Source organism: Zonotrichia leucophrys, chromosome 5 (genome assembly GCF_028769735.1).
Source record: "Zonotrichia leucophrys gambelii isolate GWCS_2022_RI chromosome 5, RI_Zleu_2.0, whole genome shotgun sequence".
In the NCBI taxonomy this organism is placed as follows: Eukaryota; Metazoa; Chordata; class Aves; order Passeriformes; family Passerellidae; genus Zonotrichia; species Zonotrichia leucophrys.
The window spans coordinates 22,035,923-22,061,979 of NC_088175.1; the positions used below are offsets into that span (position 1 = coordinate 22,035,923).

Consider the following 26,057-nt stretch of genomic DNA (forward strand, 5'->3'; position numbering starts at 1 on the left):
TTTACTTGAGCTGGACTGGCTTTCTTGGTGTTAGCATGTGATGTTTTTTGGAAGAAGAGTAGCTTACAGTAAGATAAAGCAAGATATGGTTTTAAAGATTTTCAAGTAGTTGATACCAAAAAAAAAATCTATTGTGGTTGAATCTATGTAATAAGTTTTGCTTTGTTGTCTTTGGTAACAACTTCTTCTCAGGCCACTGCTGAGAGGGGCTTGCCAAAAGACTCTGCCTTGCACATACACATCAGGCTGGTGCCAGATTTCTTTTCATGGCATTGTTTGTAGGACTTTGGAGCATTGTTGTTTAGATTTTCCCTAATGCAGAATTGGAGGAGAATATCCACCATCCTGCCCACTCCTGTCCCTGACGTGCTTCAGACAAACACCTGTGTCCAGGTTCATGCAACTCTGCTCCAGTCCCAACATCATGTTGTTGTGATAAACATGTTGCTGTGTGAAAGCCCTGTGGATTATTCTCAGACACAACACTCTTTGCTCCTTAGACCCTGGTTTCTGAGTGGTGTTTATGTGACCAGTGTGTGCTTTCACACAGAATATGCTTCTGTACCAGGCTGTATGTAGGGTTGGGCTGGAGGTTAAGAAGAAGGAGGCAGATAACAGTTCTGCAAAGGTGAGTGTGGAAGTAAGCTGAGATTGCCACCTGCCCCCGACTGACAGAGTAGTGTGCAGTGTGAATCAGCATGCTGGATGCCTGGGAATGCAACTGAGCCTGGCTGCAGCTTCCTGCTCAAGAAGGGAGACTTCATTCGGTACCTACCTGGTCCTGAGAACTTACATGTCTTTTATTAGTCATCTTCTGTAAGAGTTTTAATCTTGATGCACAGATAGCATATACAAGAGGAAAAAAAAAGTACACTGGTGTGCCAAAATGGACAAGATTTTGTGTAATTTATGAAGCCAACATGACAAAAGAGCATTAAACTTCTGATTTTAATTATCTTTTATTAGTATTATAATATTTAAGTGCTAAATAAGTTACAACGTGCAGAGTATGCAGAAATACTTAATACATCTGTACTTTTCTTTTTGTGTCCATGACTTGAATGGCAAAGGGAGGGAAACCAGCTTTTTGATGAAGGATGGATATAGTCCAAAAGTAGGCATAAAAGTCACAGAACTATTATTAACAGTAAATTTGTATGAAAATAAATCAAGTTGGTGATTAAGGAAAGGACTGAAACTCAGTGTGAGTTTGTATTTCTATGTATTTTGTCTTCTAGGTCTGGCACGATACTACATAATTCAAAGGGATACCTAGTCAGTCATGGTAAGTTGCCATTTTTTCGTCCTCAAAATGTTTTATAATTACTGACCATTCTAGGAAGATTTCTGCTGGGTCAGTGAAGCTGCATCTCAATGCATCCACGTGTTTAGCTGTATCTTTCCCATAGGGTACACAGAGTATAGAAGAAATGGAAAATATTTTCCAGTTAATTTCAATGTTGCATGAGTCAGTCTTGCAACAGCAGAAAACTGCTGTGGGCACATTCTTGATGATTTTGCCATCTTTTGTAAAACTGAGTCACTCTTGCATCTTCCTAGCCTTCTGCCACTTTGTCAAGCACAAACAAAGGGGCGAGAATTCTGTTCCGGTTTGTTTCCACAATGCAACCATTTAGCACCATTTCATCCAAAATGATGTGCACTCTGTCCAAATTGAACATGATCTGGAAACATGTCAAGTTAAGTGTATTTTGAACAACGTGAAGATGATTCAGAAAAAAATCTCAGGCTCCGAAGTCTTCAATGAAAATTAACAAAAATCAGTATTTCTTAATTTATTCTAGTTTATGCTAAGGAAACAGTTTCAACTGATGCTTTTTTCTGATCACAGAGTGGTCAGAATCAGAGAAGTTGAAGCCCCAGCAGCATCCTGTCCTGGAATATAGCACTAATACATAGTGGCAAAAGCCAGGTCAACTTACACTTAGATGTAGGTGGTTAATTTTACTGTCTGCCTGACACGTATTGTCTAGATATGAAATGTTATCAAGGGGTCACAACCTTCTACGTGAAGATGCAAACATTCTACATTCCTCCAAGGACGGTAATTAGCAAGTTCTTAAGCACTAGATTCTCAAAATTTCCTTGCCCTGAATAACTAACAGTGTTTGATCTGCTTGGACATAGCTTAATAGGAGTATGCCGATTCATAAAGTTGACTCATTGATCTAGCAGTAAATCTCATAAAGAAGAGGAAAAGTAAATAAATAAGCACATTGGTCCATAAGCTCATCTGCCTTTCCCTAACTTTATCTAACGCATCTGTGTCAAAAAAAAAAAGATGACAGGCCTTCCAGGGGTATGAAGTGGTGGGCAGTCATGACACATGAGTGTCCAGCACATCCACTGAATAACTGCCAAGGGTTATGCTGTGAAAAAAATATTGTGATGTTGCCATTTATCACCAGAACCTGAAATGGAAATGGGCACAGCAAAGCAGCCTGCTGGCTGCATCTGTTATGCCTCACTGACATACACACACAGAGCATGAATAACCCTTTATCTGCCTTGCTCTCCACCTGTTGCTGCTCTTTACATGTGTTCTATGCTGAGCACAACAGCTCTGCATTGCCTTCATTTTGTACCTTCTAAACCTTGCCCATGTACTGAGGACTGCTGCAGTGGAGCTAGCAAGACTTTGTACAGTAACTGCTAAATACATCTCTCAATACTTCCCCCTCCTTTGAAGAGTCTCTTGAGTGTCTTCTCTCCCATTCTGCTACTTATGACACTGTGAATTGAACTCAAAAAGACAGCCTGGTTTTGTTCTAGTGTTTCTATTTATGTTAGTGGTTTTCCCTGCTAATCAGTGGAGTAGCAAGAATCATGTTTTTGAAATCATCAAGAATTTCCTCTGCTCTCTATGGTAAATATCAGTCTTATTTTTTGAACACAACTCAGGCATTGAAGAAGACGGCTCTGTCTCCTGGCTGCCAGTGGCTCAGACTTTGGCAGTCAGCCGTACTGCTCTGCCAAAGAGCTGGAGCAGTGTGAGTACTGAACCGCAAATGCCAACAGCTCAGGAGCCAGCTATCTGAGTATTTGTTCCTCCTTGCTGTGAATGCTCTGGGCTGAACTTGGTGCTACTACTTGGTGTGTTTGTGCAGAAGGGGAAGCAATTGCAGCACTGCTCCAGCAGCAAGTGCTCTGCTGACCAAGAGCACAGCATGTCTATGTGTAGTAGCACAATTCAGGTCCCCAGATAACTTTTCTACTAATTACTGTTAGGTGAGGAACTACAGCTGTCAGCAGGATCTTGGGGATGGCCATGGTTCATCAGCTTCCAATTTGCTGACCTAAACTTAACTACCTAATTTAATTCTAAATAATTTTTTAAATAGCAGACTTCTTCCTGAATCTGACCATAGGCCTGCATTGTTTCTAAAAATCGTGTCTTTTGGTACTGAGGAGCAGTGCTGTCCTTACAACTTCAAACAGTCACGATTTCTGTGGCACCAAAGACAGGTGGTAGCTTTACTTGGCTTGGCAGTTTAAAGATTGAAGCCAAATTTCTTGCTGTGATAAACTTACTGAGTAAATCAGCCTTTACAGAAATATTTTAATCTGAGAAATTAGTATTTCTTTATTACAGTAATGTGAGAATTTTTAGAAAGACAGCTGTTTTGCTGCTTAGTTGACCTCTGGCACTGCTCTGCACTGGGCTACAGGATCTGTTAAGGAAATTAGATAACATTCCATTCAGTTTCTGTTAGTGAGAAAGCCAACTCCTCCTGGCTTTTAATTTTTACACTTTACCACTGATTCACACTGCCCCAGTTCCCATGGCAGAGCCCAGACATTCCTCTTCCTCTAACACTTCCAAAAATCTAAAACCCAAACAACTTAATCAACCAAGATCAGTGACGATGCAGCAACCTGCCACCCCCATCTTATTTTTCTGCATTATCCCATTTATGAAAACATTTAAATCACATTTTAAATGACATTTCCCCTGCTGTATTTCCAGAAGAGCCAATACCATGTAAAAGGAAAACTGTACCCATGCAAAGAATCTTGGAGCTGGTTCACTCAGACCCAAAGTGGTTCAATGAGATGACATTTCCCTGCAGGCCTTTCCAGGTTATTTCCAAATGGGCTTACTCCATTGCAGAAAAGTGGCATGACTTCTGTCCATCTCTAATATGGTAGTCTCACAGTCATCATTCCAGAAATAGTAATTTCATCTGCAGTTTGAATGTGGATACTAAAACCATTCTGGAAAGATCTATCAACTTGATTTTGGAAGGTCCCAAAGCATTTAACCTCTACCCTCAACCTAACATTCCACGTCCCTTCACCACAGTGTTCTTGGCAAACAGTTGAATTGCACAGGGAGCAACTCTGTCTTTTCCCCTTCCTGTGAGTTTCACCTATGCTTTATGGTTACATCTTGCCCAACACAGCTCAGCCATTCATGTCTGAATGCCCTGCCCAGGGAGGGACATGTATTTGATCCTTAGCAAGGCTCATCCTTCCCACCTGTTAACTTGTTTGGCAAGTGACCCCAAATTTCAGGGTTTAAAGCCCTGAAGTCATAATCCACACCCAACTGAAAGCAGCCAAGCAAACCAGTTTGAGCAGCTGGCAACAGGAAAAAGCTGTATTTGGTGTTTGCACTGCCATGTGCTCCACCCAGAGCTGTCATTTAAGGTGCTGCTTCCAGTAAGAATCCTGGCTGCCCACAAAAGGAGCACTAAGGGACTTTCACTAGATCCAGGCAGAGGAGAACAGGACTTTTTAAAACAAGAATGCAGAGGAAAACATGTTAATCTCTACATGCCAGCCTGGGCCAAGGTGAGTCCCCCCAGGCTTTGGCTTCCCAGTTTCTGGCAATGCTGCAGCAAGCTGCATACCAAGCAGTAGAAGTAAATGGTACCTACACAATTGGCATTTTAAATGTTACATTGGCTTTTGGTAACTTAGAGCTCCCCTTCTCAAAGATATTAATGGTACTTTCTATTATCCCTTTTATGGCAAATGCATACTAAGAGGAAGTACCTGTGACACAAGTATTGTGTACATTGACAGCTGAGCAGGGAAGAGGGGAACGAAAGAAGGTGAAAAGGCACAGTTGGGACTTGCATGTAATAAATAACTTCTTCCTATGGAGGCATTTTAAGAGACCTCAGGGTTTTCCAGACAAGTAATTGAGGGGTGTGTCCACACTTAAGGGATGATGAAGTGCACCTTGTGATCACTGAGCACACCCAGGAGCACAAACAAAGCTTTCTAGATAATAGTACAGGTACACATGGGGCAGATGGTTTGCTGCTGAATATACAGCACTACAAACCCTTGATTTCCATAATGTACATTCATCTTCAACTAGAGATTAGTTGGAGTTGCTTCTTTATTTAGTCTAGACTCACACATTCTGACTTATCTTTGCCAATGTTCACCTTCAATAACTTTTAGCCTTTCTAATGGGAGGCATGTTTAAGGCACTGAAACCCATTAAATGCTTTCTTGACTATTTCTTCCTCAAATGAGTAGACTGATATTAAATAGGAGACAAAAGTGCCTTCAATTCTGTGAAATTCTAGAACAACTAAGCTAATTTTAAGCTAGTCTTACAGGTTTCCATTTTACCCTCTTATGTTACAGTGCAAACTGACGTGCATCCTTATAAATTCAGAGAATGAATTCATCATTCAATTTTCACACTCCTTAAATGCACTGTATTCTCAGTGTTATCCCACGGGGAACTGAAGAATAGTGATTCACATGAAGTGTTCCCTGTATCAAAGCTTCTTATCTATCCTAGAAGGAGCAGCAGCAGCTAGTTGCAATAGAATGTAATGGCTTTTTTGGATCAAAACAACATTCTTCAGATGCTTAGTCCTAGAGCACTCTGTCACCCCCTCCCTTCCCACAAGGGGAGCATAAGTATATGTTTCTCTAGAAGTTAATAATGTCTTCAACTGCTTTCACCAGTTCAGGCAATAGAAAAGTTACCTTTAGTAATTTTAGAAACTGTCATACTTACCAGTGTTTTGTTCCTTATAAAGCTGCTGTCCTAACACGTGGTTTTATGGTCTCTTTTGTCGTCATCATAGCAAGAAAGTAGTTCCTACCCCACCCAAGCTGGAGTATTAGTGCTTCAGAAAACCCTGCCCACTTATTTTATAGACAAAGTGAGGCTCATCCAGTGCTATTAACACATTAGGGCATAACACCCCAAGGACAATTTCAGTTCTTGTTCATTCAGCTGGCCCAACAACACTGCTTACTGGTATTTTAAAAACAATCCAATGTCATTCCAGCCTAGGTACTTGTAAGTGTGCAACTGACCCTCAAAATGAAAAGAGACATCATAAAATGGCTAAGTGGTTGACAATTCACACATGAAAGCTTCTATAAAAAGCTGGCTGTTCTCAAGTACTTAGCCAATAGGTAATCTGTGTTCATTTTTGCAGAATACAAAGAGAGAACTGTGCAATTGTTCATGCATTGTTTAGCATCACACCTGCCTATGTCACACACACCAACATGATGTGTAAATCTTGTTGGGAAGGATTCAGATCTGCCCCAGTCCCTGCCTTGTGCCCAAGGCACCCTTCCTGACATCTGGCTCCAGACAGACCACGACATGAGCTATAGTGTGGATGCCCTGCATGAATTCAGGTGTGGGCCTAAATGAAAGGTGGAGTTCTGCCCCTGCTGGAGCTGCATTGCCAGGAGTACTGGGGTAATGCACTGTGTCTGGGAGCTGCAAGAACCAGTGCACGTGCTGCAGGCTTGGTGTGGGCTCCAGGGACATCTCAATTGTGTGATGGGCTCAGCCTTTGGATTTAACTGGGCTTTTCTCTGTGCATGGCTGAATAGCCTTAGTAATTATGGTCTATTTTAAATGGGTTTTGAGTTCATGTAATTTCCTGCTATTTTTTCATGTTAGTAAACACTACTGGCAATATAAAATAGTCACTATCACATTTAAAATAAACTTCCTATGGATCTGTACACAAAAATAATAGCAGGGAGTCAGGAAATTATGAGTCTCCTGCAAGATACTCTGTAAACAAAGACTCTGTAAATAGTACTTGGTGTTCACTGTTGCAGACCTCAGAGGACACCTTCTCCAGCAGATATTTTGCATCCAAGCTAACTGCACTGAGCACAAGAGTTAGTGTGAGACCATTTGGCAAAGGCAATGGTTTAATCGCAGGTGAGGACATTTTCTTTCACATTATGAAAGGCAGGTTGATGGTTTATTTCTTGCACTGCAATAATAGCTAAAGGCACTTGCCCAGATTGTTCTTCTGGGTCAGCTATTCAAGCTGTTGTCAAAAATAAATACAGTCCTGAACAATCCACTTCATCTTAGTTACACCTCTGCTTTACATTTAATAAGGGAAGGTGTCTCATTTGGACTATTTTAGGTAGCTTTTCAACTTAAGAATTAAGCTCTTCCTAAGTGGGAGAATTATTTTGTACATATATAGAAGTAAAATGTTTTATTGTAAAGTTGTTCCTGAAATGGATATCAAAAAAGTGCACTTCTGAATGCTAAAGCTACATACTTTGTGCATATGTCATACGTGTTAAGGAGAGATGTATCAGACACGAGCTTTTCCAGTATTTTTCCACTATGACCAAGTAAGTTAGAAATACACACGCCTATTTTCTAAATATTTATATTCAGATCATCATGCAGATGAGACCCATGTAGATCAATTTCTGCAGGAATCATTTAGACATGGTATTGCACCCATTTCCAACATTAGTGTTGGCATATAATACAACAACTTCTCCAAACAGTGCAGACTAAGGAAAGGGTGCCATCCACAGGGATCTGGACAAGCTCCAGGAGGGGGTCCATGGGAACCTCCTGAGGTTTAACAAGACCAGGTGCTGGTGCTGCTCCTGGGTTGGGGCAAGCCCCAGTCTCAGCACAGGCTGGGCATGAGCAGCCCCAGAGCAGCCCTGCCCAGAGGCACTTGGGGGTGCTGCTGCCTGAGAGGCTGCACATGAGGCACCATGGGCACTGCCAGCCCAGAGAGCCAAACGTGCCCTGGGCTGCATCCAGAGCAGCGTGGGCAGCAGGGCCAGGGAGGGGATTCTGCCCCTCTGCTCTGCTCTGCTGAGAGCCCCTGCAGGGCTGCATCAGCTCTGGGGGCCAGCACAGGAGGGACAGGGAGCTGCTGCAGTGACTCAGAGGAGGGCCACCAAGATGATTAGAAGGGTGGAACATCTCTCCTATGAGGAAAGACTGAGAAAACTGGGATTATTCAGTCTAGAAAGGAGACTTAGGAGTGACTTAATTGGGGCATTCCAGTATCTGAAGAGGAGCCTTACAAGAAAACTGGAGAGGGATGTTTTACCAGGGCATGTAATGACAGGACAAGGGGGAAATGGCTCCAAGCTGAAAGAGAGCAGATGTAGATTAGATATTAAGAGAAAAATCTTTACTGTGAAGGTGGTGAGGGACTACCCCAGGTTTCCTAGAGAAGTTGTAGATGTCTCATCCCTGGAGGTGTTCAAGACCCAGGGTGGATGGAACACTGAGCAACTTGGTCTAATGGAAAGTGTCCCTTCCCATGGCAAAGGGGTTGGAACTAGATGACATTTCAAGTCTCTTGCAGCCCAAACCATTCCATGATATGCAGCAGCATTTTTCAGCTATTAAATGGGCTACTGGGAGTAGCTCAAAAGTGTAGAGCTGTTGGTAGGAAATTGCTGAGCAGAGGCAGCAGAATTCAGAATAGTCAGTATACCAAATGACTCAGATAATCAGGGAACTGCATAATCAAAGTACACTATATGGAAACACAGGGGATTCTTTTAACATGTAATTACTAAATAGGTTCAGATCAGTCTTTAATTTGGCAAAGCTCATATACATGAACACATAGTTCAGGATTAGAACTAAATGAATACAAAAATTGTATTTCTACAATCGCTCACACACCTTAAGTGTCCCTTCACACTGGAATATCATTATTGTTCTTTCATAGCATCAGTGAATTTAAGGGGGTTTTACTAACACCATAGCATTTTCTAAATTTCAGGAAGGAAATGTGGATAATATGTGTGAATGTATGTACAAACATACATACACACACATATATATGTAGATGTGTGTGTATATATATATACAGCAAATGATGCAGAGTTACAGCATGTAGCAAGCTTTAAAATATTTTCAGAAGTGAAATTAATTATTTCCTGTTGTTTTTTGTTTTGTTTTTTCCTTTTTCAGTAAAGAAGTAAGAACAAGAAAAATTACAGACTTTTTCTATGTTCTTCATAAATGGTAATTCATAAATAAACTAAATAACTTGACAGTACTTAATTGCAAGATGGCAACTGTATTTCAGGTGTGTAACTGAAACTCTTTCTACCAGCAGATCTGCATTTAACCAACAACAAATATAAGCATAAGAACTGCTGGAGTAGAGTCAACACAGTGCAATTGGAAGAACTGAGAATGAAGACTGTGCTACATTCTCCTGGTATAATTTTCCCAGTATTGTGTTTTATTTACTTGCTATTTGTGTTTAATTGTTCAGGACTGTATTTTAGTATTTGTATTTGGGTGAGCTTTAAATCATATTTTAATTAATACCCTGCAAAACATAAGCATGAAAATACAGCACTGTAAGGGTAGGAGTGGGAAAAGAAGTTATCACCTGGTTTCCTAAATATTCTCCTCCCACGTTTTTCCCTCCTTCCAAACATACAGACAGTAAAACTCACTTCTTGCTTTCATGAAGTAAGATCACAACTGCAAACATAATTTTACAAATAGTGCTGCTATTTCTCCCAAGACACAGCTGTGACATTCAGTTGTTACAGTAATTTCAATATCTATTTTATTGTTACTCAAAGTGAAACCTTAAACTACTGAAGCCTCAAAGTTCCCCATGAATTTAACTTTTCATGTATTTAGCTCTCTCAAAGCAAGCTCTCTGTGTCTTACTTTAAATGGAACCAGGCTTATTTTAATGATGGAGGATTTAAATAGGTGAACATCACCTATGCTTTAAGAAAGGTGCCAAAATGGTGCTACTTACTCCAAATGCAAAATTGGTGAACATCTGCATTGACTTGAGTGACAGTCAGTGCTATGAAGACAGTATGAACTGGAACATACACCAAAAAGTGATAACAAATGGATTTCTGATACTGAAAAGGATACATCTAATTCACTCTGCAAGGAAAAGAGATAGACAGCCATTGGTTACATATTGATCTCTTATCTCAGATGATCTCATTTCATAATCATTAAACATAATATATCCCTTCAAAGGATAAAGAAAGTCTTCAAAACAATGACAGAAAATTTTATAGTGATTCAGATTTCTGTTCTGGACTGGACAATGACAAGCTCTTTCCTGCATCACTGCTTTGCTTTACATGTGTTATCTGTCTCTGTAATCAAAGCTAACGTTTTACTTGAAAAAACTCACTGAGGTCACCTACAAGTAACAATCTGAATATAGGCACTGCCATCTGAGTGAGTGGGTGGAAAACCAGCAGCTCTAATCATGGCAGTTCCAGCCCTATGTTCTCTCTTCCTCCTTCTGCAAAACCAGGACGTTAATGCCAAGTTTACACAGTTAAAGTGGTTGCTGCCGATCATTTCAACAGCAAAATCTAGACACTATATTCCCATGGCTGTGGAAGTGGCTGCATATATTAGGAAAGGCAAGGCAACTCCAAGCTTTGGACCCTTAGCACTTCTAAGTATTCTCCAGCCCCAGCAACACAATTCTTCATATAGTCATCATTTCCCTTTTATTTTTGGATTCACCCCAAGCAGTATTACTCACTTAACCAAAATGTCTGAGTTAGAAGCCCTCATGGTCTCTGTGCAGTCAGCAGCAGAGATGGGGACCTTCTCCAGTTGACTCGGCACACTTGAGGCATGACTCACTTTCTCGAGATACTCATCGGTCTCCCCTGCCAGTAAAGGGAGCTTAGGATGACCAAATTTCTAACTTAGGTGCCTCAGTGAAATAGCTAAACTTAGAAAGAATTAATCACAGTCTTAGCACTTAAGATCTTGCTGAGTTGGGTGGAGATTCCCCAGACTCTAAAAGAGGGAATCTTTACCTGCTACTGAGAGAATTGAGTTTGACAATGTGGTTTTCATTCATGGTATAAACAGGGTTTTAAGGCAGAGTAAAGCTGGTAAGGTTTTACTGGTAAAATTGCTACTACTTCTGTGGTCTAAAGATGATCTAAACTGGACTAGTTCTAGTCTACAGGCCTCTGCTGAAGAACTCTGCCATTCTTCAATTAGAAGTTTTTAATGCATCACAGAAATTGCATTTTAAGGGCCTGATCAGTTTAAGTTTTCTCAGCAGTAAAACGTAGTTGGAGACATTGAAATTCTGACCAGTATGCAGAAATTTTCTTGGGTAGCCATATAAAAGTGAAGGGGACTCAGAATTACATCTCACAAGCCACTTTGAAAGCTTTCCCCCTAATTCCATTAATGTTTGTTCTCATATCTGAATTCAAGCTCTGTAAACTCCATTAGATAAAAATAGAGTACATGAGAATGTTTAAAGCTCTCAAGTCTAAAAATAATAGATGACAAAATGTCCTTCTAGAGTGGGACACGTTCTCTCCTTTCCCAGAGTTCTGTCTCCATTGCCATCATCATAATTTGGGATTCTGCTAAAATTCTGCAAATCCTAAACAGTAATTTGTAAAAGTACAGATTTATACTTTCTTGCTCTGTGGTTACTGCCAGAAACCCCAGCTAGAATTACAGCCCTTGTCTTTGTGCTCTGCCATTTATTGTGTTATATGATATTAAAACCAGAACCATCAAATGGCATGAGATTTCTTTTAGCACCCCCCTTTTAGGTTCCTCTGTGTCAAACCCAAAATGCTATGGAAAATAAAAAAAAATACCCCTCTGGTATGGTGAACTCAGCACATTTCCAGCAGCTATCAGTGGTTGGGTTATATGTGTGGTCAAAGGATTATATATATACTACATTTATATGTATAAGAACTACATCTATTTTTGCTCTGCTTTAATTGATAACATTTGAGAGGTGGTTGGCAACTATTAACTCAATCAGACAAATAAGACTAAATTTTATTGTGCATTCCTGTGCTGCTGAGATCTAATCCCATTCCTAGTTATCACTGCTTAGGCTGGGACTACAGTCAGCAATTTTAAGAGAAATTCTGAGCTCAGTGCAGTCAGAGAGTGATATACTTAGTGCCAGCAGTTTCCATGGCTGGGGCAACGTCGGTTGAGATAACAGCCTAAAGCATCTAAAGAGTGAAGGGAGCAGATGACTTTGTCAAGCATGTCCTTGAATTCACAGAGGGAGCTCTGCCATGCTGCTACAGTACTAGAACTGGGAAAGAAGTTATAGAAGCTGCATACTGATATTTTGTATGTACAGTTACCAGTGTAGTACCCTCAAGTACATGGACTACAGAGGAAACTATCCAGTCCTCTTGTCTGAGAGGGATATCCAACACATTTCAGCAGAGGATAACTGAAACTGTGCCAAGTATGATTCCAGTCAATTTTTTTTGTAACAAGATCATTACAAACCCTATATTAAATAGAAAATGTTCCAACCAGAATGACAATACTGCATTTTCAAACTTTGTAAAACAAGCAAGCAAAAAAATCTCACCATCAAAAGGAAGAGTGTCATTTTAAATGGAGCCATGTCTGATGTTGAATCCTTAACAAAATTACTATCTCTATAATAGTTGTTTTATCAGATATCCACTGTTGCCTGACAACAATATGGGGAGTACAAGTACAGACAGGTTTTTGAGGTTTCTTTTGCTCCATTCCTCTGATCTTGTTCAGTGAGAATGATGTCAGTTCCCTGCTTCATGCTTACACCATCTTAATAATGAATGAAGTTCATTTGGGGAATATAATGCTATAAAGTGCATAAGAACTGCAAAGTATACTCACTCTATTTCTTTAAAACTTATAAGATGCCCATGGCTAATTTAAGAGTATATGACCCAAAGAAATCCCATAAAACCCATAAACCCTTTTCTAACAGAAATATTTCTGGTATTCCTTGTCTGATAATTTATAACCCATGTATACTTTCTGAAAATGTATAAAAAAATCATAATAATTTATATAACTATAATTATAATGAAAAATCATTATAATTTATAACCCATGTATACTTCTCTGAAAAATCAGCTCATACTGCCTTTCCCTACAGTGATAATATTTATCAAAATTCTAAAATATTAAATATTTTTCTCCTTTGATTTATTCTCTGAAATTACACTTCCACCAAGTTTTGAAAGAGAAAAAATGTTTTGTAACAGATTCAGTGTCTCACTCACCACTCTGCTGAAGTATTTGTCCAAAACTTCCACAAAATTATGAATTAGTTCATATACTGCCATCTCATTCTGAAATTAAAACCAACTGAATATTAAATCAACATCTACAAAATGTACTAGTATTCATTTGTGTTAATTCAGTTAGTGGTGAATGAAAAGCCATTAGGTAATAGAGCAAGCTCAGGCCATGCAGTCAGCCAGCTGAGGTGCTGAGAGCTGGGCACCCTGGGCAGCGCTCAGGGCAGGAGCTCTGGGCTGCCCACACAGAGCAGCTCTGAACAGCCAATGGATTCTCCCACTGGTGCTGTCCCACCCCCTCCCAGCTCAGCTCCATGGACACACACTGCTAACTGGGTTAAGCTTACCCATGCTGAAGTCACACCAGCCAGCTGCAGCACAGAGCCAGCCTCTGCTGGGCAATTTCTGTAGCAAAGCCAAAATAATTTGTCCCAAATTGCCTGCCATGATAACCCTGACTTGAAGATACTGTGGTCGGCAGCAGCTACCTTCCACACCACCCTGTTAAGGTCTGCAACAGTAAGTGCTGAATTAATTTCTGAGAATTTCTGAATTAATTTTTGAGTCATCAGTGCAAACACTAAGACTCCCAGGTGCAACCTGAACATATGAAATAGCAGTACTTGTCAGGTTTCAGATACCTTTTTTTTTAATTTCCCTTTTTGAAAAGTAAAATAAATTGACATGTTTATATCTCATAGTACAGGAACTTTTCCTTTAGGACATTAAAAAGAGAGAATTTTTTACATTGACTCTTTGAAATTCTCTAATTGCAATTGAAAAATTCCATACTGGATGAAGACTTGAGTTCTAGGCTGTGATAATCACTATAAATGTTAATTGCAAGAGAGTGTATAATTTCTTACCTCTGTCTGGTCAATGCCAACAACTATGAAAAGGGCTGCATACTGTCGGTACACCAGCTTGAAGTCCTTATACTCAACAAAAGAGCACTAGGCAGAAGCAAAATCAGTCAAATACAGCAGCTGCCATTTAAGCATACAACAGTATAAAGCACATTGCTCAAAGGACCTGAGCTTTCAGGTTCATAAGGCCCACAGTGAACATGGATTTGCCAAGATTTTAACTTGAAAGAAATTTAGCACGGTAACTGTTACACCACACTTTTCATCTGCTGACAGAAAACATGCCACCACTTTTTAAATGGAGAAACTGAAACATGCAGAACTGAAGTGACTTGTTTGGTGTTATAAAGGCATCCAGTACTTTCTCACAATTTTCATTTGCAAACCCTTTCAAAAAGAGACCTAAAGGTAATTTTCCTATTTAAAAAAGTATCGATATTTTAATGTAAAAATTAAAAATACTAGACTTCCAGACCCAGCGGGGAATGAACATGCTTCCCAGCGGGAGGGAGCCAGGAGATGGCGCCGTTTCCCGCCGCTGGAGGAGCCGCCGCCTTTTCTCTCCGAGCCGTTTCGCTCGGTGCCCGAAATGGCAGCGGCCGCGCCGGCAGCTCCTCCTGCGCTCGGAAATGCCCCGGCAGGAGCAGCACGAACACGTTCCTTGCTTTAGCCACTATCAGAGCTGCCAACTAAGGGGCTTGTAAGAACTGCTATTTTGATTGAGGTTTCCTAGAATGAAGTATGTGAGGAGTGCTGTGCAAGAACACACAACATTAAGGAAAAGTAAAGAAGCTGACTTCAGAACTGAAACCAATAAACTTCATTCACTGTCCAAGTCCCATACTTCTTCTCTAATTCAAGTCAATGTGCCCAAGTTTGGTGCTTTTCTTAAAGAACCACTGATTTAATTAAAGAGAGCAATGAAAATCTCAACTTTCATCCAAAACATTTTTCAACTTCTATGTTTTCTGACTTTCTTGCAGAACATGTAAACACTTCTTTAGAATAAAGAAGTCTAATATAGAGGCCTAAAAATTTGTGTTTCCAAACTCTCCTGTGCTTTAGAGAATGTTTTCACAATCTGGGATCCTCTCCCCTAAGTCTAAACTAGGAGCTATCAGTACTCTGCTCTCTACCTCCAGGAAAAACTGTAATATCTCAGTAAAACCAGCAATAACACTAATAAAAATGAGTTTGTCATGACTTCTGAGCTTCTTCAAACAAAGAAGAGGAATCTTGATGATAGTGATACACACGACTCCAAAATCTCTGAAAGCCTCAGAAAAATATATTTATTCAATACAGAATAACAGTTCAACTGACTGAACCCACAATCTAGAAATTCAATCTTTTATATTGTGGGTACAAATGAGATAATGACTTGTGATAGACACTGATAGGTTTCAGAATTATCAATAGGAAAGGTGTGAGATGTGGATAAAATAAAACCTACAAAACCTACCTCATCCTTTGAACGAGAGAGACAGTTTTTGATTACTTCAGCTTCCAGCACTGTCCGTTTATTAATTTCTACATGCTCATAATACCTGGAGAGTCTTGTTTGACCTTGCTTGTTAACCATAAGAAAAAATTTTATCATTTCTTTTTTGTTGATTTTAGTGGTAGATTTCAATTTTGGGTGCAGGAATCAGGAGAAGTATTTCTGGGAGTAGAAAAAAAAAAAAAAGTAGTAATACATAGGAATAAAGACTTTCTAAAAGCTATCCACCCCAGGTATGCACATACTTATGAGCGAGTTTCTTGCCAAAATATACAACATTGAAAAAAATCTCAAATCTTTGCACACATCCTATGGAAAAACTCCCTTTTTTCCCCACACAACTATTCACAAACTAATAAATAACAGCTTTCACATTAGGAATTTGCTCATTTCCATCAAATTAATTTTTATAGGATTTGAGAAATCGGAGGAGTAAACAATTACTTCTTCATAACCATAAATCTACTGATCATTTTCTTCCTGCATGCTAACTGGTTTGCAAATATCAGAAATTTGTCCAGTACCAAACCACACTAATGCAGCTCCTAAGAGCAAAATTTGCCCATAAGCACTTTTTCCCCTCCCCAACTTGTATTTAACAATTACATTCATCCCATTGACACATCAAATTGAATGGAGAGATGACAAAGGGAAATGCATGGGCCACAACATATGGTCATTTCTTTAATGCAGAATGAGAAACTCCTAAATATTTGGGTATCTGCAGTATCAATATATATCTTGAGCTATTATATAGCTCCTAGATATATATAAATATATATATCCAGGAACTATTGAAATCCATCTTCTCCTGTCTGATTTCTCACCCTGATGCAAAAGGTAAATTCTGCACTTAATGAAAACTGTGGATCTTCAATAGCTGAAGAGAAATTGGTTCACATTAATTACTCAACAGAGCTTTATCTCAATATAAATAAATATTGATCCACCCAACACCACTGAAATATAGCTTTAAAATATACCACATGCAACATACAATGAAAAAGAGCATTAAAAAGAGCACAGCATATGTCAGAATCTGCTTGCTAAACAACTGACATCTCAGATGTTTTGAAAAGCATGAAAATAGAGTAAGCTGCAGATGTAATTTTTTGAAATAGAAGATCTGGGTTATTTTCTTTAATGCCTGAGAACAATCACTGTAATGTTTTCCATCTGACTTTCTATTTGCATCCCAGATTTATTGGCCCAAATAATCTTGAGGTTTGTGCACTGGAAATAAAACAACTACTGCAAAAATTATTCCTTTTTTTCCAGTTCTGAAGAGTTGGTCCTTACCGGGTGCACCTTAGGTCTCACAGCTTCTGTGACAAAGTTTAAACAGAAAAAAACTATCAGGAATCCACAATCTATATACAGTGTAGCTCTTTCAGTAAAAACAGTGTATCTTAATGCAGATAAACAATAGGAGAAAAAATACAAGGCAAGCTCCATAGGAGCTGCATTATACTATTAGCAACTTGAATAAACTGGCTATACACCATCCACGGGTGACAAATCTTTCATGACAGTGATGCAACAAGTCCCAATGTATTGTGTTGACATTAATTAGTGCTTACTTTTGATTCACAGTGGTCACTGTTTTCTGAAAACTGTGTTTTCTGAAAAGCCACTTCTTTTGCCGTCACTTGGATCTCAAGAAAATTACCTTTTTTTTTCTCAGTGTACTGTGGTTTACTCTATTTACAAAGAAGTTTAGATTTCCATATGTAATTTCAAATGTATTTTTACTAATTCAAGTTGATACTGAGAATTCATTCTTACTTGAGTGACACATAGTTCAGGATCAGTCCTTAAGATAACACAGTCTATTTGGAGTCATGACAGTCTCAGAGCTTTCTCACCTCCTCCAGGCTCGTGAAGCCTCTCCAGGATCACAGTCCTGCTCTGTCACTCCCTCAGCAGAGTTGTGGATGCTGGTCACTGCTGCTGCTGTGGCACACGTGCTTGTGCACCACACCCAGGGCTTCTGAATCAGCACAGTTTGGCTCTGAGAAAGAATGAACCAGGTCATTGAGATAAAAAATGGCCCAGACAGAAATATATGATGGGACCTTCACTGTTGGAGGCAAGCAGACTGACATTGATGACTAAATGGGACACTACCATCTACTATCTTTGCCGTGTTTAGTATATGGCTCTTTTTCCCCCCACATTCTATTTTGAAGTTAGAGTTGCAATAAGATGTCTTACTATTTTAAAGCATAAAGTTAAAATACTAAGATGACGTAGTCAGTTTTTGATAAAAACCTTCCAAGAAGGACAAGAATGAACAATTCCTTCCAGCTCAGAATGAAGCCCCCTAGCAAGAACCAACCTCATGACAGAAGGAACCCAAAACTTTAAAGCTGATTAAGAAGGGGCATGAAAGAGAAACAATCTCAGAAATGCTGCCCATTGTTTTAAGCAAGCTCAGACACAGATCAACTGAAAAAGACGTCTGTCCATGCTAAACAGATACTAACAGGGGCGTAGACAGCTTTTCTTTTTCATCTGAGTTTTACACTTCATCTTTGTGTTCGGCGCTGCTGAAACTGGAATTAATGGTTCTCTGTTTTGATCCAAGCTATTTTAATAATTTAGTCATAAATGGTACCAAGGGCTTGAGAAAAGGAGGACAGGGAGAACTGTGCAACTACTCCAGGAGCACTCACAGAGCTGTTGTACTTTGAGTTACTGTTAAGCAATACATAACAGCAAAACATATGACAAATTCATATGTATGATCCTATTGCAGGATTGGCCCCTAATCCTAATTATTCCTTTATTAACCTAATCTTTGTACATGGTTAATCCCTTCCTGATGTTATGACTATTTTATCTGCATGTATCCTTATGAATGGCCTGGATTGTTTTACAGATGAAAATATTAAGACCAGATTGTTTTTTTAGAATCTGCACAAATGCTCTTCTCCAGAATAGATTAAAAAAAGAAAAAAACGAATAAGGTTGCAACAGAGGTAGAACCATAGTAGCCCTCAAAAGTGTTAACTGTAATATTCATAGGACTGGAAAACATAATCAACAACTTTTGAATCTGTAGGAAAGAGGTCCATTCCTTGTGTAGCCATTTCTTTATTTTCCCACCAGTCTCAAAGACAGGCTTCAAGATTTTAACCAGAAATTTTGTTCATATAAATGGCAGCACAAGCACACAGTTTTGTGCAGAAAAAGAGGAATAAATTAACAACTTCAAATAATAACTTTATAAAAATTCACAAAAAAGTATGTAAGCATAGTTGACTTTGAGAACAATCCTAGTGTTAAGAACATCTTAAGGGGTTTCTTTATTTCCTTTAGAACTAATTCTGAAAAAAACCCACTTGTAGTAGTAAAAGCATCTGCTTGTACAATTTAGGCAAAAGGGAAATAGGACTGAGTTTTGTTTCTAACAAACAAAATTTATTGCTTCTCTTTTCATCTTGGCTTTCAAATACAGAAAACACATTAAAATTAATTTTGCATATATAGGATGTACAGAAACCAGTGAAGTATAATAAACAAACAAAAAGCATATCTGTGTATGTTGGGTAAAGAAACCCCATTCCACCAACTTCTTTGTATTTGAGAAGCTACCTTTTATGATCAATAATCAGTACTCTGCTTAAAAAGCCAGCTACCTTTGCTCTGGTAGAAGTCTTACACGCTTTTCTGAGCATTCTCACGCACATGTCTGCGTGTACCCACGCACACACACACACAGATTACGATGCTTTTATGCATGCAGAATCATATGGTTCAAGGGAATTGGTGACAAGATGCAAGCCTTTCATATCTCTGCCATTATTTTGCTCATTTTAGTAATGAAAAGACATTACTATCTGAAGGCTGTTTGTCAGAAATGAATAGGCTCTCTCATTCCAGGTCACTGGACAACTATCTGCATCACAAATGTGCTTAGGAACCAAAGACTGGAAGAGACTACCGAGATCCTGATGGACTGTCAAGTCCAACTCTCTCCATCCCAGCCAGCCATGCATTAGAAACTTTGTCCAGAACAGCCTATGGGATATGCTGCCTTGCATGCCTGCATACCCAATCTACAAAACACCTATGGAACTCTAGCACAGAATGAAGATTCCCTATAAACAAAAACCTCAGAAGGTATCGCTTGGGGAAGATGTAACAAGTCTGGAAACTGCAAACTTTCCTTCAAAAGAAATTACCTTCTGGAGTGACTATGTAGCACTCTCCTTTACTTCCCTTACAAAATATCCTGTCAAGATAATTTGGCATGCATGCAGATGACATACAGTTTTTCTACTGAGATTCAAATATGAGCTGTTACAGTGTGTTAGATCTCACTCTCATTAAAGCATCTCTTGCAGATAAGTATCTATGAGAGAAAATTCATATCATGATTGGCCTGTGTGACTCACACTGCCAGGCTGACATGGTTCAGGAGCTGCTTCCAGGACGTGTCAGCTCTGCAGGCTGCATAACCACATCAGACACCTCCAAGTAACTTGTCCCTGTTTGAGTGACACTCCTTTTCAGATAACAGCTGAGACCTCACAGAGAGGCAAAGCCTGCAATACCTGTTCTGCAGATAAAGATATTAAGTCTCCCATGAGGCCAACCCAGCTGATTCTACATGCAGTAATATAAAGCATATTTTAAATACAATTTTAATTATTCCTCTGGTATAGATACAAGCACTGAATTTAGTTTGTCACAGGTTTCGCCAATATTTATACATAATCTGACACATAAATTATAAAAAAAGAAACACAACCTAAGTTTGAATTGTACTTGCAGTACAGCTGCAATTCAAATTAAGACATGTGTCTCTCAAACAAAAACCACTCCAGTCAACATCTACAGATTTAGAAGTATTTTAGTTATTCTAGTCTAAGAAAGGTTTGCAACATTCTAGGGCTCTTAGCTAGAATGTAAGAGATAAAATCTCACAAAGAAGAAATGGCATGACTACATATTTTCAGAACTGCTTCACCAAAAATTAAAAATAAATGTTAGATAGAACTATAGGCACATAATGTACTTCTCTGTCCAACTCTAAGCAAGTTGATTTTCTGGATGCAGAGATCTAATGGCACTTTATGTGTGTATGAAAGTAGAATCATAGGATATTCTGAGCTAGAAGGGACTGACAAAGATCAGAGTCCAGCTCCTGGCCCTGCACAGAAAATCCCGAGTCACATCCTGTGCCCAAGGGTATTGTCCAAAAGCTTCCTGAACTCTGTCACTCACCCAGCTTAGCGCTGTGACCGCTGCCCTGGGGAGCCTGTTCTGGTGCCCAACCACCCTCTGGGTGAAGAACCTTTTCCTGATACCCCACCTAAGCCTTCCCTGGCACAGCTTCAGGCCACTCTCTCAGGTCCCTCAGGACCTGTCACTGGGCACCACAGAGCAGAGCTCAGTGCCTGCTGCTCCTCTTCCCCTCACAAGGAAATTGTTGACTGCAGTGAGGTGCCCTCAGTCTCCTCCATGCTGAACAGACCAAGTGATCTCAGCTGCTCCCCACATGCCTTCCATCCATGCCCTTCACCAAATGTAGAATAAAATCAGTTAAACTGGTATTAAAGCATTAATGAAAATTTAAAAGTGGCTAAATGATAGAGGCATGAAGCACAAGGAGGTGTAGCAAAAGTAACAAGTATTTTCTATAATTTTATTTATTGACCTTCCTACAGATTTATTGCACAAAGCCATGTAGCAAATGAAGACCATATACAGAATCAGAACCCTTGGTCCTCCTACTTTTGTTCTGTCAGTGAACAAGGCTTTAATAAAACTACATATTACTTTAAATTTACCAGTAAAGAGTAATTTTTGTAGTCTAGTATATTACTCTGCCCATAACAATTCATCAAAAAGATGAAACAAGTATGTCTGCATGGCTTTAAAATAAAATACTGTGTTTGGTTCCAGGACAGGGATTTTTTAAAAAAGCAACCTTAATTATCTAGGGAAGTCAAGAGAGGAAGGAAAGAATAAAAATGTTTTCCTTTGCTGTTGTCAAAATGATGGCTGAATATAGTAACGGAATTAAACTGCAATAATTCCTGTATACTCAGGAATGAGCAATGTCCTGAACAACTGCAGCTAAACAAAAGGTTAAACTAGTTATGAGCTAAGTCTCAGTTTTTAATAATGACTAGGTAACTGTCAGTAGACAATAAAAAGAAATCAGCTGAGGTGGAAAGGAGCTGGACTTAGATTGCCTAATCAGTATGGAATCAGGAAGAATGGACAATGACATTTTAGTAGGAAATGATTTAATGGAGAAGAAAGGAAGGACGGGATGAACTAACTGAAGCATCAATATGCACCTAAAGAGAGATCGGTAATGAAAGGAAACACCAGTATTAAGACAAACAGTGCTTTTTTCCAGTAATTGAACAGAATTCCAGGTCAGTCAAGAATCGACATTTTTTAGGAAGCTACCCATGTAGTGAATGAGTACAGCATGTAAAAATTTTGAAGCGAGGCAAAACCAAAGACCTACCTTACTTAAAATGGGTGAGCTATGGATCATTTGAAATAGGATGTGATGATGATTTTAAGTATTACATTTCAGAGTGGTATTTTGAAATCAAGGCAGTTTCACCATATTCAAACTACAGTCTCCAACACTGCATTGCTATCACTGATAAAACCGAGCCAGATAAAATAGACCAGCAATTTCTTGCAAAAGCATCCTCACGTGGAGGAGTTTTGAATAGCGACCATGGCGCACTGCTTCTCCTCAAGGGGGGAATACATCATACACACACGAAGATCACCAGATATTAGCCAGCATCCAGAAACATAGCATAATTTAATGTATCTATTCTAAACCACCTCCTTGTAGGGCAAACTCAGCGCACCATTAAACCGCGCAGAGTCTCAAACACTGAAGTGCCGGGCCCGCGCTGCGCTGGCTGCGCGTCGCTTTAGGCCGCAGGCCCCGGCCTGGCCGCATTCCCGCCGGCTCTTCCAGGCGTTGGGCACTCCCGAGCGGCAGGGCGAACCGAGCCTCGCCGCCACTTCCGACTGTCACCCAGGGCACAGAGGAACCCGCGGGCCGGGCCCCGCGCCCCAGCCCCGCCACCGACCGGCCCGGGGCCGCCCCGCCGCAGGAAGCTCCGGGCCCCGCCGCCACCCCGGGCCCGTCCCGCTCCCCCCGCGCGCGGCGCTCACCTCCCTCCCGCGCAGGCGCGTGGGGCGGCGCAGGCGGCGGCGGAGGCCAGGCCGCGGTTTCCCGGCAGGCGCCGCTCGCTCCCCGCCCGGCCGGGTGGGAGGGTGGGAGGGCCGCGGGGCTGTAATGGCGGCTGGCGGCGGCTCCGCGCTGCGCTGACACCCGGACCCGCTCGGCGCAGCCCCCCCGCCCGGCCCGCCCCCTCCTCCCCGCCCCAGCCAGCGCCGCTCGCCCCCTCCCCGGCCCCTGCTCCTGGCCCCCGCCGCGGGACGAGGAGGAGGGCTCCCCGCAGACAATGGACGAGCACCCAGGAGCCGGAGGAGGCGGTGGGATGGCGGCCGCCCCGAGACCGCAGCAGCCGCCGCCGCAGGCGGGTGGGAACATGAACCTGCAGTCGGGTGGGGGCTGCGTGGGGGTCGGAGCCGGCGGAGGAGGAGGGCAACAGCCGCAGCCCCAGGGCCCCGCGGCCCCGGCCGGTCAGGAGGCGGCGGGCCCCGCCGAGCTGTCCCGGCCCCAGCACTACACCATCCCGGGGATCCTGCACTACATCCAGCACGAGTGGGCTCGCTTCGAGATGGAGAGGGCGCACTGGGAGGTGGAGCGGGCCGAGCTCCAGGTACGGGGGGCCGGGACGATCTGGGACTGGCCCGGCCGGCTCCGGGGGCCGGGCCGCGCGCGGCGTGCGGGGGCAGCGCTGCCTGGGCCAGCGGGGTCCGCGGGGGCCCCGAGGCTGAGCCGCACGCCGTGGCCCGGGGCCGGTACCTGGACGAGGTCCGGCGGGCGGAGCGGCGGTACCGGCGGAGGCCCGAGCCGGGCTCCCTCCCCGGGGCAGCCATTTTGGTTTGTAGCATGGCGCCCGCCCGGCTCCGGAGCGGCCCCGGCCCCGCAGGCCGCTCGCCCGGAGCCGCGGAGCGGGGCCCGCAGCGCGGCCCGGGAAGGGCGGGCGGGCGGCGCTGGGCTGTGACCCTCCTCCCCTCCTCCCCGCCCGCGGGCCGAGCTGCGCTGCGCCTTGACAGCTGCGGCCGGCTCCCGCAGCACAATGACTCCGGGGCTCCTCGGGCCCGTGCGGGTTACCGGCAGCCAGAGCCTCCGGGCCTGGGAGGAGGCACTGACGCCTCCATGCAGCTCAGCGAGCTCTGGCTTTGGAGGGAAAAGAGGGAGTTAGGAGGCGGCCCTGCCTCCCGAGCAAGGGCAGGACGAGGAAAAGGAGTGCAGGAAAATCGTAAGTGAAAGACTTAGCTGGGCATGCAATTAGAAACGGGTCGAATTTGTTCTCTCTTTCTTTTGGACTCGCTTCTTTGGAGATTTCATATCGGAGAAGAGCGAGGAATCGATAAGTCTGCGGTGTGGTCATTTCAGTATGCACGAAAATAACCAGCTTCGTCTCGGGAACGGAAATTGGCTAACTTTTCAGGATAGAGAGCAAGTGTTGGAGTTGCAATATGCATTTCTTGCCACTAACGTTTGCTTTTAGTAATAGGATAATTTTGCTAATTATTTTTGCAAGTAATAAAAATTCATGCATAGACTATTACCAGTTTATGAACAGATTGCGAAATCCACTGAATGTGAGGTATCCACAGAGGAGCTATTATCTTTTTATAGGACAGAAATGTACATAATAAAAATGTAAAAATATATTAGCGGACTTCATTGCTTCCAGAAATTTTTCGTGATTTTTGTACTGAGTGAATGTTTATGGTCTTGAAGTAGCATTCCATCAAATTGCACTGCAACAGCAGCCGGTGTTTGCAAGGCATTTACTTTCAGATTTCAGAGCTAAGAAGTAGGCCTGAGCCTGGGCAATTCTTTAGGAACTTCTTGGCTCTATAATAAGCATGTATTTTGCACTGTTTTTGTTACAGCTATAATTAAGAAAGAATTAAAACCCAAAGAGGTTTTACTGTTTGTTTCACTTACTGTAAGTCTTACCATTTTAAACCTCGTGAAATGGCTGAATTTAAAATCCACGGTGAACATGGGTGGGTGTTTTAGGTGAAGAGCATTTGGCTGTTTCCCGTTTTCTCTAGCATCTTAGTGATATAGCATGTTATAAATAAGTTACTTAGTGTTATTCATTACCCGATAAAACCACCTTGAAGTATTTGTTTTAGGTATGGGCTTGTTACTTAAAAATGAGGTACTGGTGTACCCTAACATGAAGAGTACTCTGGAGACTTGAAAAGTTGCGTCTGACTGATGAAGTGCTTCTCTGAACTCACGTGGCCTCTGGACTCCCTGATGCACTCTTAGCCAGCTCTGCTGCTTTTTGTTTGTGCTTGCTGTTTGTTGTCCATGGCCATACCATTTCTTTGGCGTGTCTGTGGAGGTACAGCAGCAGTTCTGACCCTGACTATGTATGTGTTGATTGACATACATGTGCAAATGTCATGGCACTGAGGCAGCAGAGTTGCTGCACAGTGCCTGTGCACAAGGGTGTTTTGGTTGGTTCTTTTATAACTTTGGAAGCCAAGGGTAGAAGGAGAGGAAGACATTACCCTTGGATTTTAGGTCTTACACTATACAATAGTGAAGACTGATACGGAAATGTGTTGTGAATATTTTTTGAAGATAGGTGTTTACTAGATCTGTGGGTTTTTTTGTTTGCTCTGCAACTTAATTTGTGAGGTAACAGCATATTTTGTGGCCAGTAAAACTAATAGCTTGGATCCCAAACAGCAGTTTTGTCCCTTGAAGCTAATGAGAATGTTAATCTTACATCAAGTGTGAGTTTTTTGATGATTGAGGCCTTCTGGGTTGGAAGGAAAACAGGAATTCCATAGCTTGGCAGTGGATAATTTATGTGGAAGTGAGTATTGGATGATTTAGCTGCAACTCACCTGATGCAGGTAATTTAATTCTTATTTCTTCATTCTCTCAAGATGACAGTAAACTATAAACAATGCTTCTCAGTGCTGGCCATTGCAAGTTCTTTATAACTTTGCTAAACATGCTTTATAAAAAGTATGTGAAAAATCAAATGACTTAGCAATGTGTGTGATTTGATTTATGTGTTCTGAATAGAAGAATTTATTATTCCAAAGAAGAAGATGCTTTCTTATCTGTGTGTGAATTAATGAGCCTCCTGTGTGGTTTATTGACCCACCCCCTTTCTTTACCTGTGTAGTTCAAGTGACTGGGGGAATTGGCGCCTCTAGTAGGAGCACTCTTTGCATAGAGGGATGATGGTGAA

General features: G+C 41.6%; 2 protein-coding genes across 9 annotated transcripts in view; one reads left to right on the forward strand and one right to left on the reverse strand.

Moving 5' to 3' along the window:
- Positions 1-934: 934 nt before the first annotated feature.
- On the reverse strand, positions 935-23,697 carry AP4S1 (adaptor related protein complex 4 subunit sigma 1). 4 transcript variants are annotated; one of them, XM_064716042.1, is made up of 7 exons: positions 23,627-23,697; positions 17,568-17,713; positions 15,664-15,864; positions 14,202-14,288; positions 13,318-13,386; positions 10,160-10,171; positions 935-1,685 (listed from the first exon to the last, which is right to left on the reverse strand). In XM_064716042.1, the coding sequence occupies exons 3-7, from the start codon at positions 15,799-15,801 to the stop codon at positions 1,557-1,559; spliced, it is 435 nt and encodes a 144-aa protein (XP_064572112.1). In that variant the 5' UTR covers positions 15,802-15,864; positions 17,568-17,713; positions 23,627-23,697; the 3' UTR covers positions 935-1,556. The 4 variants fall into 4 exon arrangements, with proteins under 4 accessions (XP_064572112.1, XP_064572110.1, XP_064572109.1 ...); XM_064716040.1 differs by lacking the exon at positions 23,627-23,697 and adding an exon at positions 22,867-22,982; XM_064716039.1 differs by lacking the exon at positions 23,627-23,697 and adding an exon at positions 22,554-22,814.
- Positions 23,026-26,057, forward strand: part of STRN3 (striatin 3) — a 58,888-nt gene continuing 55,856 nt past the window's right edge. For 3 of the 5 annotated variants that reach the window (XM_064716034.1, XM_064716036.1, XM_064716035.1), the window contains exon 1: positions 23,026-23,480. In XM_064716034.1, coding sequence (XP_064572104.1) covers positions 23,160-23,480 — 321 coding nt within the window. In that variant the 5' untranslated portion in view covers positions 23,026-23,159. The remainder of the gene's footprint in view (positions 23,481-26,057) is intronic. The other 2 variants (XM_064716037.1, XM_064716038.1) reach the window with 1 other exon arrangement.